Source organism: Parasteatoda tepidariorum, chromosome 2 (assembly GCF_043381705.1).
Source record: "Parasteatoda tepidariorum isolate YZ-2023 chromosome 2, CAS_Ptep_4.0, whole genome shotgun sequence".
NCBI lineage: Eukaryota > Metazoa > Arthropoda > Arachnida > Araneae > Theridiidae > Parasteatoda > Parasteatoda tepidariorum.
Window position 1 is genome coordinate 50,693,935 of NC_092205.1, and position 15,072 is coordinate 50,709,006.

A 15,072-nucleotide genomic window follows, 5' to 3' on the forward strand; every position below is an offset into this window, starting at 1 on the left:
GTGGGTGACCACTTGGATCAGTCTGCGTAGGGACCGANTTGAGGCAACCGTTATAGCGTGCCAAACGCAAACAGTGAATTTTATTACACCTTTCGTTACTCTAGCTAATTAAATATATTTTAAACTCAAAAACTGCTGCTTTCGAAGCAAAATATTTCAAAAAGGAACAAAACTATTAGCTATCGCAACGCTCGAATACGCCATCTAGGGAGAGACGCCATCTAAGGGTTTCATGCCATTGGCCCTTCTCCCTTCCCTCCCCTTTTCTTTTCAGTTGTATAGGATTGTACTACGATATTGTACGCATTAGCAAATTTGCATGCAGTTAGAACGGTTCCTTAGTGTTGACCTGATATTTACCCGCAAAAAACACGACAATCAGGCTTTTCTAAATACGTTCATGCGATTTATTTTTCGCATCTTGTGAGAGGCATCCAGTATGAAGTGGTAATGAAGCAATCTCACTAAATGTGATTCACATTTGCAACCACACATCGTTTCGATTCACGCACACACGAACAGTTCATCTTACATGTAGAGTTGGGTACTCATTCGATGAGTCGAATCAGTGACTCCAATCACTGAATTGATTCGGTGATACAAATCACCAACTTGCAAATGATTGGAATCAAGATTCGAATCAGTGATCCGCATCAGTTTATTCAAATTAAGTTCATTTTACCGAAATAGATTTAAATTACAGTGAATAACTGTTTCTTAAATTTTAGTCAGGTTTGTTTCACAGTGATACAATGTCATACACAGTTAAAAATATCTAGTAAAATTTGAAAGATTATAACACATTCATTATTAAGGACTTGAAATTTTCCAATTAAAGAATTCAATGAATTCAGATAAAAAAATAAGTATAAAACAAAAAATTTATTTTGTAGTTTCTTAAAATTTACCATAGTTAAAAGTTTTTTTATAGCATTTAGCAAAATATACAATATAATTATACGAAATATGTAATAAGTACATTTATTTACGCGCGAGAGAATTCTTTAGCGAGAAAAAATAATAAATTTTTTTCTATCGACATTAGCTAAAGGAAAAATATTGATAGGAAAGTAAATTTTTTGCAATTTCGACTTTTTTTGAATAATTTAATTCGATTCACATGATTCGCCATTAAGTCGTTTAATTCATGTTATTCAAATCAGTGATCAAAATAGCTGGATTCGAAATGATATCTCAAGAACTTGATAGAAATCACTTGATTTAAATAGTGATCCGACTCGCATGATTCAAATCAGTGATCTAAATTAATTCTTAAGATTCAGTTATTTGAACCACTTGGTTCAAATCATTGATCCAAATGGCATGATTTGAATCACTGATCTGAATCATTTGATTTGAAAAGTGATCCAAATCAGACAATTGGAATTATTGACTTGAATCAATGATCGCAATCACTTGATTCCATCATCAGTGATTTAAATCACTTGATTCAAATCACTGTTCTTAAATATTTGATTTGAATAGTAATCGAAATCACTTGATTCGAAACATTGATCTAAATGGCAGGGTACGAATCACTGATCTGAGCCACTTGATTCGAAAAGTGATCCAAATCTCACATGCGAAATGTGATCCGAATGACTTCATAAGAATCAGTGATTCAAATGACATGATTCGAATATGAATATTCAAGTCGCATGATTCGAATGGTGACCTGAATCGCATGATTCCAATCAGTGATCTTAATTACTTCAAAAGAATCAGTTATTCCAATCACATAATTTGAATAAGTGATTTGAATTACTGGATTTGAATTATTTATCCAAATGGCATGATTCGAATTTATGATCTGAAGAACTTGATAGGAAAAGTGAGCCAAATGACTTGGTATCAAACATCTAATCTCTCGATTCGAATTACTTGCCTGAATCACTTGATTCGAATCACTGATCTGAACCACTTCATTTGAATTGTAATCTACCTGCATGATTCGAATCAGTGATCCGCTACATAAGAATCATTGATTCAATCAATCAATCATGCATGAATCGCATGATTTGAATCAGTTACGTTAATTATTTGATTCTGATAGTGCTCCAAATAGCATGATTTGAATTATTTTCTAGATCAACCATCCGAATTACTTGATTCAAATAGTGATCTGAATCACATGATTCGAATCAGTCATTCAAATGACTTTATGAGAATCAATGATCATATGATTCGTATTAGAGATCCGAATCGAATCACAGGATTTGAATCAGTGATTTGAATCACTTTATTCGAATCATTGATCCGAATTATGATTTGGATCACTAATGTGAATTCGAATCATGATTTGACTTAATTTGAATCATGATTTGGATCACTGATATGAACCACTTGATTTGAATAGCGATCCGGATCACATAATTCGAATCATTGCTCTGATTCACTTCATAAGAATCAATGATTCGAATCATGTGAAACGAATCAGGGATCCGAATCGCTTGATTTGAATAAGTTATCTGAATCATTTGATTTGGATGGTGCTCCAAATCGAATGATTCGAATCACTTCCTGAGAATCAATGATTCGAATCACTTGATTCGAATAGTAATCCAAATCACGTGGTTCGAATCAGTGATCTGAATCAGTGCATAACAATTAGTCATTCGAATCACATGGTTTGAATCAGTGATTTAAATCACTTGATTCGAATCACTGATCTGAATCACTTGATTTGAATAGTAGTTCGAATATCACGATTCGAATCAGTGATCCGAATGACTTAGTAAGAATCAGAGATTTGAAACACATGACGTGTATCAGTATATCTGATTCGAATAGTGATATAAATCGCATGATTCAAATTAGAGATCTGAATCACCTCATAAGAATCAGAGTTATTAGAATCACTTGATTTGAATCTCTTTCAAAACTTTGATCCAAATGGCGTAATTCGAATCACTGATCTGAATCACTTGGTTCGTAAAGTGATTCAATTCACATGATTTGAAAAATATTTCTGAATATCTTGATTCGAATTACTGACCTGAATCACTTGTTTCGAATCATTGATCTGGATCACTTTATCATTGATCTGGATCAATTTTAATCACTAATATTAATCACTTGATTCGAACAGTGATCCAAATCTCATGATTCGAATCAGCTATACAAATGACTTCATAAAAATCAATGATCACATGATTTGTATCAGTGATCCGAGTCACATAATTTGAATCACTGATTTGAATCATTGATCCATATAGCATGTTTCAAACTTGATTCAATTATTCATCCAAATCACATGATTCAAATCATTGAGGTGCATCACCTGATTCGAATCAACGATTTGAGTCATTTGATTCGAATCACTGATTTGAACCACTTCATATGAACAGTAATCTGAATCGCATGATTCGAGTCAGTGATTCGAATAACTTCATAAGAATCAGTGATTCGAATCAGAGATCCGAATCGCATGATTTGAATCAGTTATCTGCATAATTTATTCGGTTAGTGCACCAAATCGTATCATTCGAATCACTTGATTCGAATCATTGATCTGAATCACTTCATAACAAACAGTTATTTGAATCACAACATTTGAATCATTGATTTGAATCACTTGATTTCAATCTCTGATCAGGATCGCATGATTCGAATTATTGCTCTGAAACCACTTGATTTAAATTGTGATCCTGATCAGTTTATTCGAGGAAAAATCCGAAGCATATAATTTGAATCAGTGATTTGAATCACTCATTGGTCCAATTTATTTGATTCAAAATCATTGATCCAAATCTCTGTATTCGTACCACTGATCTGAATTAACTGCTCTGAATCCCTTGACTTGAATCACTAATCAAAATCCCATGATTTGAATCAGTTATTTGAGTCACTTGATTCAAATTCAGCCCTGTCACTGCGTTATTCTAGCGCAAGCCGAGTGTTTTACTGTAACTTGTCTTTTGTCCCATTTTTGATTTTAAAAAAATTATTCATTTCATATTTACAGATTAAATGTGATATTTGAACAATAAAAAATAAAAGTACAGCGTACGAAAAAAATATAATTTAATGTATGAAAAAATAAAGACGAAAAGTATGAATCCTTTTGGAAACAGCACTTTCAGAAAAAAGAAAAGCAAATCAATTGAAACAGGAATCAATAAAATCTCTACCGTCATCTAAATTAATGCCGAGCCAACAATCTGCCGATCAGCCCCTTCTCGGAATTTAAAATTCTTGGGAGTTGGGAAGCTGGAAGGAGTGGAACATTAGTTGTTTACAATTGGTTCATTGGAATTATATGCAGACCGGTCTGTGCAGAAAGCAGGGAACTGTCCTTGCATCAGAAAGGTTCTGGATTCGAATCCCGGGCAAGGCATGGAAGTATCTTTCTCTCTGTGTGTTCTATGTTCTTCTCCTTTGTGTGTGTGAATGTTAACCGCCCTAAGAACGGGTTGTGGCTGTGTGAATGGTGTGGCAGAAGATCTTGGCCATAGATGGCGCCACTTAAAAACAAGAACAATCGCACCACCTCTGCCTAAACAGGCATACGACAAAAAATGGAATTACATACATTTGCAGGCTTGTGTGCTCACTTTAGGTTTATAAACTTTTGTCAAATCGAAAGACAGATAGCACAATACAGAGAAGGACAGCATAAAGATATTTTCAGGGTAGCTACGGGAACCAGGATAACATTCAGTGTAACTACTTTCACGCTTTGCACAGCATTTAGCGGGCGATATCGCTCGGCCAGGGTCGCCCTGTTGTTAAGGATAAAAAAAAGTAACAATAATTTATATATTAATAAGTAAAAAAATCACACCTTCTGAGAAGTAAACCCATTTTTTTCTAAATGATTCGCGGCAGTCTTAGCTCTGGAGCAACTCCCATGCATTCATTCTAGTGTTCCGTACCAAAGTAAAATTAATTTTAAACAATTTCATATGTACCGATGTTAAATTGATTATAAATTAGGAGGTACCGATATTAAATATATTAAGAAAAGGGGGGTTGTTACAATTAAAATATATTATATTCAGAGAAATGGGTTATATAAATTTGATAGAGGTATTCAGTCGATAAAGTTTAAAACAAATAAAGGAATTAAAAGAGATTAATTAAATAATGAATTTTGATAATAAATTTGGATCATCATTAGTTGATGTACGGAAAGGCCAAAAGTGTTCGAAAATAGTGGAAGGAAACATTGCTAAAGTGCCACTGGAATTAACCCAACAGCAAGGGCTCGTGGTCAAGATAAAGTTAAAGGACGACTGAATAACATCAATGAAATTATACACAACAATAAATGAGTGGTAACTACCCTCTAGTCAAATAAATACAAATAAAAAACGGAAGAGTTACTCACCTCGATGGACAATCATGAAAACATCTTTGANACCAGACCCAGATAAAGTTAAAAGACGACTGAATAACATCTATGAAATTATACACAACAATAAATGAGTGGTAACTACCCTCTAGTCAAATAAATACAAATAAAAAACGGAAGAGTTACTCACCTCGATGGACAATCATGAAAACATCTTTGAGTTGTCGTGGTATTAACACACCGTAAAGAAAAAAAAACAGGGAGACAGATTCTCGATGAGCATTACATTTATTATATTTTTTTACAGGGGACAAACGAAATACCCTGAGTGAGAAGGGTATAGATAATCAATTTTGGTAAGAATTGGCCAAATTCATATATATAAAATGATAAGAGAGAAAGGGGGGGGGAAATGGCCCAAAAAATGTAGCTTTGGGGGGGTTTGGCATGGCTCACTGACCACGGAGGTCAGCTCACCAGCCACGCCGCAATCCCCGAGAGAAGTGTACTTGACAGTACCAAAAACGATAAAAATAATAATGGCGTCCCCTTAAGCGCGGGAAAATTCAAGTTATCTAGGAGAAGGAGGAGAGGACGACTGTGATTGGATCACAGGACGGGTAAAGCAAAACCAATCAATGTAAATGAGTACTCCCACATCATACCAAATAAGGTGCCAAAGGGAAGAAGTCCCCAAAAAAAGGCGTGAACACCCCAAAAATTCTAAGAAAATCTAAAAATCCGGCTGGAACCAGAATCACCACGTGCAAAATTGAAGGTTACGTGAAAGTGATGGGAGAAGAAGTTAAGTGGTGACGTAAATTTAGAAAGTGAGGGAAAAGAATGTCGTCCTTGAGAAGGACAGTGGGGTCAGGCGACCTTGAATTGCAAAAGGTGAAAAAAGATGACACAAAAATGTGTTATTAACGTAAAAGTAAAAGAAACATTTCCAATTCTCTTCACAGAAAAAAAATAGGGATAAAAAATGAAAAGAGAAAAAAAAGGAAAAGTACAAATACTATCAACTATGAAAGATTAAATTAAATTTAAATTATTTACATAAAAAACCGTCACACAACACTGTGACATGTTCCTTTTATTTTTTATATGTTATTCTTTTTTACAAAATAGGTTAAAAAAAATATGTAGTGTTTTTTGACAATTATCAAAGTGTAACTCCGTAATCTAGAAATTTTGAGCCCAAAGCAAAACAAGGGAGCTCCTGGATCAAACCAGCTATCGTGGAGAACTTTTTAATGAAACTAACCCACATATGTGTTGGAGGGAGAGGAAAACTACGAAAACCTCCCGTGGTTAGCTCGACAACAAAGGGATTCTTATTCAAAATCCGTCGACTAATGAGGATATTTGACGTCAGCGCTGTGGTAGATGCTTGTTAAGCTGTTATTACCACTTGGGATGCTTGACTAATTGAGATTGTAGGAAGATAATGTACTTGTACAGGTACTAAAGCAATAAGTTTCTTCATGGCCCTCCAAAAAGTATATAGATCTAAGGTTTCACAGGATGCAAATAAAAAATGTACCACTATTCATAAAAATTTCAAAATAGTTGAATGTGTTACTATTAAAAAAGCAGTTCGAAAGAAATTACAAAAGCAATTCGGGGACTGGTAAACGCAACGAGCTAGTTCAACTTTTATTATTTTTTTTCCTTCTTCGTGTGTTTTTTTTTTTGCACTATATTTGTATCAAAATTAACACGATAATCTTAAATCATCCTTTCAACGGTAAGGTAAATACGAAGAATAATTTTAATACTTTTTTAGAAGACTATAAAATGAAATTGAGGCACATAAATACTGCCAAAAAAATGGAGAAAAGAAATATTTTAATGTCAGTTTCATAATAGATAAATCATTTTTATCTCATTTTTATCAATTTCATTATAGAACCACTCACTGATTCGAATAATCAAAGTGAATTGATTCGCATTACTTTGATGATTCGTTTTGCCCAACTCTAATTACTTTTAGTTTTTAACCATTTGCACATAAGGCAATCGAATGCAGTGTGAATGCTCCCTAAATCACATGTTAGGGCCAAATCACGATTTCTTCTTCTCGAGTAGCTAAAACCCAATTAAGAAAAATTAAGTTTCTTGTGTCACTCCTTTAAAAAATATTGAATGTATAAAATTTGTTACAAAAAAACTTCACCTTCATTTTTATTGTATCAAACTATAAAAAGAAGAAAATGTTCTGGATAGAGAACAGTATAAAGCTAAGATTAGGTAGCGCTAAGGCTCAAAATTCATCGCAAAACGTCCTAGTTATCGCTGCCAAATTATTTTTACCCCTAAACTTAAAAACCCTCGACTTCAAGTATTATTTTGCTTGTAGTGTTTACAATTAGTAGCATTCCTCCAATTTATCTGCAAACGAATTTAGACTAGCAAACAAATTGGACAACTACAAACGAATTACAAAAACTTCACAAGCATGCTATTATGCAAGCTGAAAATGAATAAACGGTGATATTTCACCTAAATATAGCCATATAAGAAATAACACTCGGAACAAAACAAAACTTACGCTTTATTTATGTCATGATATTAAACTTAAATCAAATCTTAAATCAGTTTATTTAAGGCTCACAATCTTTTAGAATTTATAAATTACAAAAATTATAATTGTTTAAAGATATCAAATGAGGTTTCATTGTTTTTCTTACAACAAAAGGAGATTTAAGTTAACTAAAATCTTGTCTCCTAATCTACGTCGAGGTTTCAATTCCAGACCATGAAATAGGTACATATTTATAATGTAACTTAATATAAATTATTTTATCAATAATATAAATTCTACACTGGATAATAAATATGAATTATACATATTATAAATTTACATATTTAACAAACATATTTAGCTAGCATACTTTAAACTTATAATTTATAAATTGAATACTTATTTTACAGCTATTTATTTATCTAAGTGTTTCATACTTAAAATTTATTAAGTGTTGATCATGAATAGGTGTTTGTAATTTAAGTTTTTATAAAAAAATATGAAATGTTAATAAATTAGATTTTTTCCATTATAAGGATTATACTTTTTATTATTTAGTAATTTTTTTTATTACCGGTTTTAAACAGCTAATCCGATTATCTGACTCGATGTTACAACCAGAGAAATATTATCTTCCAGAGATATATTATCTTCCAGAGACATATTATCTTCTACAATATATCTCTGGATGGAAGATAATTAATTGATTGATTGATTTCTTCATTTCAGACGCTATCAATGCGGTGCGTTATTACTTTTTCCTTCAAATTCACTAAGCTGCAGTTTTTCATTTTTCGCAACAGATCAGAGCTCTTGAGTTGAGTGGTATTGCTCATGGAGGAGAATGCAACACCTCATGTAGTAACAAATACGAAAGTCTAGAATAGGTAAAGTTAGATATTTTTACCTAGAATACTATCAAACTTGCAGCCTTTTCTTGAATTAAGAAAAAGTTGTAAGTTTGATAGGTAAAATGGTTTCTATTTAGACGATTTCTCGAAAATGATTTTATAGTTCAAGCATGCATGTTATTGGCAATAATACGAGGAAGAATACCTTGTATTGCATTTTGTCATACCATTGCATGCTTCAAATGATTTAAAACTTCCTTTTGAAAAAGCATGATAAAACTCACTTTAAGAAAGTCCTTTATTTATTCGCGAAGTTACGGGATTGAATGTTTGAACTTTTGAGCTCAAAGGATCCTTCAATCGAAGATAAAACGTGAGCGAAAATCGAACGGTCGTCATTAATAATTTAAGAGTCTTTTTTAATTATAATTTAGGAATAAAATAACATAGACTCATGATCTAGATCAAAAAATTAAAATTCCATATTTTTCTAACTACTTCAATTTCTTAAAACGATAAATTTAAAATAGTTAATGTTTTATGCATATGCTTAAGATTGATTTCGAAAAGGTAAGGAAAAAAAAACGTTGCTGAAAATAAAAGAGACTGACTTATCATTATATAAGGAATCACTTCAGTAAACTAATTATAGGAGTTATTAAAAGTGCTTTTGTCAAGCCATTGTTAGTTATTTGCTGTTTTGCAATAATCGTGATAAAATTTAATTATTTCAAAATAATTATGGATATCATTTAGTTAGGTCGCTTATGCTGTAGTTTGAAAATAGAAGAAAAAATATTTGAGTTAAAGATACTAAAGATATGAAATACCGTAACTTTTGTTTAAGAATTTGAAAGCAGAAAAATTTGAAAGCAAAAATCATTGTTCAATTAAAATTTCTTAGGTGTGTTTGAAGGTTAAATGACGGGAAACAACAAAACTATCTTTTTGTAAATGAACAATGTATTACTGAACATAAAACTTAAAATTCCAAAAAGTAGAAAGAAAGTTTGGTTGAGGAAAAAAGAAGAAAGATTTCCTTTTCACTTTTCTTCCAAATATGTATGTAGATTATTTTAACCCATTACAAATTTCTCAAAACAATGCCTTATATATCATCAAAAAAGTAAACAAATCTTTGTCAACTCTCACTTTACCATAATCCATTTCATGTATATTTATGATCTTTGTTTTCGCTTCTACTTTCACTTCAATTGCTGAATTAGCACCTTTTCTTGAGATTTCTAGGTGACCAACTTTAGGTTGAATTGACTTTCAAGACCTCCGCGAGGGTCGGATATCGCATTATTGAATCCATAACTAAGTCACAGCGACATGATTCTCAGATATATAAACAATGGCACTTCCTGCTTAAGCTTGTTTTGCTGTAGTGAGACGAGGAATGAGATGTCTCTTTTGGAGCAATTTGTAGCACTAACCTTAGGCTTTTGTGTGTTCCATACTAGTTCAGCTCCAGTTCCTGGCGAGAAGCAGATGGGCATACCAGATTCTGCTTCTGCTGAAGATGATCCACCCTATCCGTATGTTTTTGGTTACCAATCTGAAGACGGTCTTGGAAACAGCCAACATCGCCATGAAGAATCTGATGGTACTGGAATAATTAAGGGAAGTTACGGTTACAAAGACATGGAAGGTATATATCGAACTGTTAATTACACTGCCGACATTAATGGATATCGTGTCGTGATTCAGTCTAATGAACCAGGCGTCGAAGCTTTGAATAATGGTGACGCTGTCATAGTAGTGTCTTCCGATCCAAATGTGTCACCGAATGCTGTGACTTCGAACAGGCCAGGGAAGTGAATGTGTGAAATTCTTTGATCGAACGTTGTTATGGGATTCCATTCAGTTCAGGATGCTGCCTACCATGTTGATGATTAAACTATAATTTTTGAATTGAAAATTAGCTACAGAAAATTTTAAAAGGTAAAGGGTAACTAATTGGGGCATCTTGAGATTATGTTTATGGCAATACATACGTGGTTGCGATTTTTATGCATCATATAGTTTGATGTAATTGCATGTAATTACAATAACTTTCTTACAAAATACTATTTTTCCTGTATAGTATTAATTTTGAATCTATCTGTGATAGTGGTGTTTTTTTCCCGTTTATTTTAATAATTATTATTTTCTTTAAGGAAATAGTCTTGAACTGGAACTTTCAGATCCACTTTAATTATGTCTACTTTAATCCAGTTTAATTAAGTTAATTCACTACTCCGTACTTTAAAAGATTCTTTTAGTGAATAAATTCGTTTTATTATCATTTGTTTCAAATTAGTATAAATTTAATTTGGATATAAAATAAAATAGTTTGTAAATTTTTTTTAAATCCAATTTTATATTAAATAGAAAAACTACATCTGATGATGCTCTGTGAAGTTAAATAACGGTAAGGAAAAGGTGATTCGTTGAAACGAAGTTTTTTTCCACAGTGTGACTCATTTTTACTGTAATAACTCTCGGGGAGAAATGATTTTTCACGTTATTGATTTGTTAATATTTAGTAATCCTCAAAATACTAAAGGTCCTCATTTTTGTAAAAAGAGGAACATAAATCATTTTTCCACCTGGTTTACACTTGTTTTAAACTTTTATTATAAATTAAGTTTTGTATTGCGAATCTTATTTATATTTATAAATTTAATTTAGTTTGCAATTTTTATATAATTTGGAAATTCATAACGTTTTAATTCACAAATAATAACTAAATTACTATTAAATTAATCATTAAATAATAAATTTTTCGATAAAAATTATCAAAGCTTATTAATTAAAGCTTTAATAACTATTTAAAAAAATATAAGAAAATTTATCAGAAAATAAAATCCATAAGAAAATTTACAATTACTTACAAATTACTAATTGTTATTAGTAAATTTAAAATTGCTAACTATTATTTAAAAAAGGAAAAAATATAATCAGCTAGTGTAAAATTGTAAATAAAGCCATGCTGACAAAATAAATAAATAAAAATGAAATTACGTAAAAGAATAATTTCTGATAAGTTCAAAAAATAACTTTATGTAAGAAATTATGTTTTCAAGTATGTGATTTTTATTTTTAACTTATAATCTTCCATTATGTTGTTTTATAGCTGTACAAGATTCTAAATAATTTTCGAAACTAAATGCTAAACTCAAGTTCTTCATGAAAATTTTTCTATCTATCAGGAAATTTCAATTTTTTCTGAATATGTTCATTTGGCAAAGTGAGCTTACGAAATGTTATATATATATATTAAAAGGTTTATGAAGATAAAAAGATTTAAACAATAGTAGAGTTCGTGGAGTAAAGCAGGCAATGACAATTCTTATTACTTGCATTTATTATAATTGTATTTACTATATTGCATTTATAATAATTGTGATCAATATAATTAATTGCATTAATTACAACTGTGATTTCTTTTAAATACCTAAAATGCCTATTAATTAGCATTTGAATATATTTATGGCTATCATGCTACAAAAATAATTGATAGTCATTGTATACAGTACAGGGTTATCATTATAATAATTTTAATACTTAAATATTTTAATGTTGCAAGGTAAAAGCAATAATTCATTCTTTTTAACAAAAATTCCTTTTGTTTTATCAGCATTTTTCTGTTATATGACTATTTACGTAATTGGCAGAACTTTTAAGTTGATATGCTGTCTTTGAGTCGAAGCAGTCTTGATTTTTATACGTGCTTTTATTTATACTTTTCTTATTTTATCTTTGTATTGAAAATTTATGACAGGAAAAACTTCCTTTTTATTAATTATTATTATTGGTTAGTTTCATTTTTCAGTACACACATGATTGTACTTATCAAACCTTATTCAGTATATTATCAGCAGAACAGCAAATTTTGCTATGCAATTTTGTCATAAAAAATACATTCTCTAAACACATCTTCCGACCCTTTAAAATAATTTATTAAAAGTATTATTTTCCTGAAAATTCAGTTTCAACTATGCAGTTTCAACAATATTTATTTTATCGGAGCACAATTTATTCATTACATTTCTAATGTAAACTAATCTTAAAATAAAATTTTGTTCAAGTGAAGAATCATGAAGTTTATGCAACGTATTTCAAAGGTAAATGCATTAAAGTCAGAAAAGCATTTTAAATATTTCCATTTAAATCTAAGACATTATTTGATCAGTATATATTTGAACAGCTCTTTGAATTATATATTTGAATAGCTCTTTGAAATATGTATAAAATGATTACTTATAATTCTTAATAATATTCAATAACTGAGAAGGAATTTCTAATTCGCTTTCACTTTAAACTGAAATATTTCTAAGTTATATGCTTTGAAGGAGTATATTTGCTTGGAGTATCAAAGATTCTGATTTTCTAAATTAGGAGTAAATTTATAGTAAATTTAAATATTTTATATCAAATATTTGAATAATATTTCTTTGATTCAATTTAAATNATGACTCATCTTTACTGAGTAATAACTCTCGAGGAGAAACAAATTTTCACGTTATTGATTTGTCGAAATTTAGTAATCCTCAAAATATTACAGGTGGCGATCAAATCCTCATTTTTTGTGAAAAAAGGGATATAAATCATTCTTCCACCATGGTTTACAGTTGTTTTAAACTTTTATTATAAATAAAATTTTGTATTGCGAATTTTATTTCTATTTATAAATTTAACTTAGTTTCCAATTTTTATAAAATTTGGAAATTCATAATGTTTTAATTTCCAAATAATAACTAAATTATTAATAAATTAATCATTAAATAATAAACTTTTCGATAAAAATTATTATGTTACTTAATTAAAGCTTTACTAACTATTGAAAAAAATGTAAGAAAATTTATCAGAAAATAAAATTTATAAGAAAATTTACAATTACTTACAAATTACTAATTGTTATTAGCAAATTCAAAATTGTTAACTATTATTTAAAAACGGAAAAAATATAACCAGCTAGTGTAAAATTGTAAATAAAGCCATGCTGATAAAATAAATAAATAAATAAATAAATAAATAAATAAAAATGAAAATACGTAAAAGAATAATTTCTGATAAGTTCAAAAAATAACTTTATGTAAGGAATTATGTTTTCAAGTATGTGATTTTCATTTTTAACTTATAATCTTCCATTATGTTGTTTTATAGCTGTACAAGATTCTAAATAATTTTCGAAACTAAATGCTAAACTCAAGTTCTTCATGAAATGTTTTTTATCTATCAGGAATTTTCAATTTTTTCTGAATATGTACATTTGGCAAAGTGAACTTACGAAATGTTATATATATATATATTGAAAGGTTTATGAAGATAAAAAGATTTAAACAATAGTAGAGTTCGTGGAGTAAAGCAAGCAATGACAATTCTTATTACTTGCATTTATTATAATTGTGATCAATATAATTAATTGCATTAATTACAACTGTGATCTCTTTTAAATACCTAAAATGTCTATTATTAGCATTTGAATATATTTATGGCTATCATGCTACAAAAATAATTGATAGTTATTGTACACAGTACATGGTTATCATTATAATAATTTTAATACTTAAATATTTTAATGTTGCAAGGTAAAAGCAATAATTCATTCTTTTTAACAAAAATTCCTTTTGTTTTATCAGCATTTTTCTGTTATATGACTATTTACGTAATTGGCAGAACTTTTAAGTTGATATGCTGTCTTTGAGTCGAAGCAGCCTTGATTTTTATATGTGTTTTTATTTATACATTTCTTATTTTATCTTTGTATTGAAAATTGATGACAGGAAAAAGTTCCCTTTTATTAATTATTATTATTGGTTAATTTCATTTTTCAGTGCACACATGATTGTAATTATCAAACCTTATTCAGTATATTATCAGCAGAACAGCAAATTTTGCTATGCAATTTTGTCATAAAAAATACATTCTCTAAACACATCTTCCGACCCTTTAAAATAATTTATTAAAAGTATTATTTTCCAGAAAATTCAGTTTCAACTATGCAGTTTCAACAATATTTATTTTATCGGAGCACAATTTATTCATTACATTTCTAATGTAAACTAATCTTAAAATAAAATTTTGTTCAAGTGAAGAATCATGAAGTTTATGCAACGTATTTCAAAGGTAAATGCATTAAAGTCAGAAAAGCATTTTAAATATTTCCATTTAAATCTAAGACATTATTTGATCAGTATATATTTGAACAGCTCTTTGAATTATATATTTGAATAGCTCTTTGAAATATGTATAAAATGATTACTTATAATTCTTAATAATATTCAATAACTGAGAAGGAATTTCTAATTCGCTTTCACTTTAAACTGAAATATTTCTAAGTTATATGCTTTGAAGGAGTATATTTGCTTGGAGTATCAAAGATTCTGATTTTCTAAATTAGGAGTAAATTT

At 29.8% G+C, this 15,072-nt stretch overlaps 2 protein-coding genes across 2 annotated transcripts in view; one reads left to right on the plus strand and one right to left on the minus strand.

The window, feature by feature from the left end:
- Positions 1–5,514, minus strand: part of LOC107456694 (ADP-ribosylation factor-like 5) — a 47,117-nt gene extending 41,603 nt beyond the window's left edge. Inside the window, exon 1 of the mRNA XM_043041447.2 lies at positions 5,484–5,514. Within this exon, the coding sequence (XP_042897381.1) occupies positions 5,484–5,499 (16 nt within the window). The 5' untranslated portion in view covers positions 5,500–5,514. The remainder of the gene's footprint in view (positions 1–5,483) is intronic.
- A 4,185-nt stretch (positions 5,515–9,699) lies between these two features.
- Positions 9,700–10,668, plus strand: LOC107456693 (cuticle protein 10.9-like). The gene has a single exon (XM_043041456.2). It carries the CDS (start codon positions 10,007–10,009, stop codon positions 10,493–10,495), a length of 489 nt encoding a protein of 162 aa, XP_042897390.1. The 5' UTR covers positions 9,700–10,006; the 3' UTR covers positions 10,496–10,668.
- The last annotated feature ends 4,404 nt before the right edge of the window (positions 10,669–15,072 follow it).

Excerpts from the sequence above, each read along its gene's own strand:
- LOC107456693 (XM_043041456.2), top strand. The coding sequence starts at position 10,007 with ATGATTCTCAGATATATAAACAATGGCACTTCCTGCTTAAGCTTGTTT.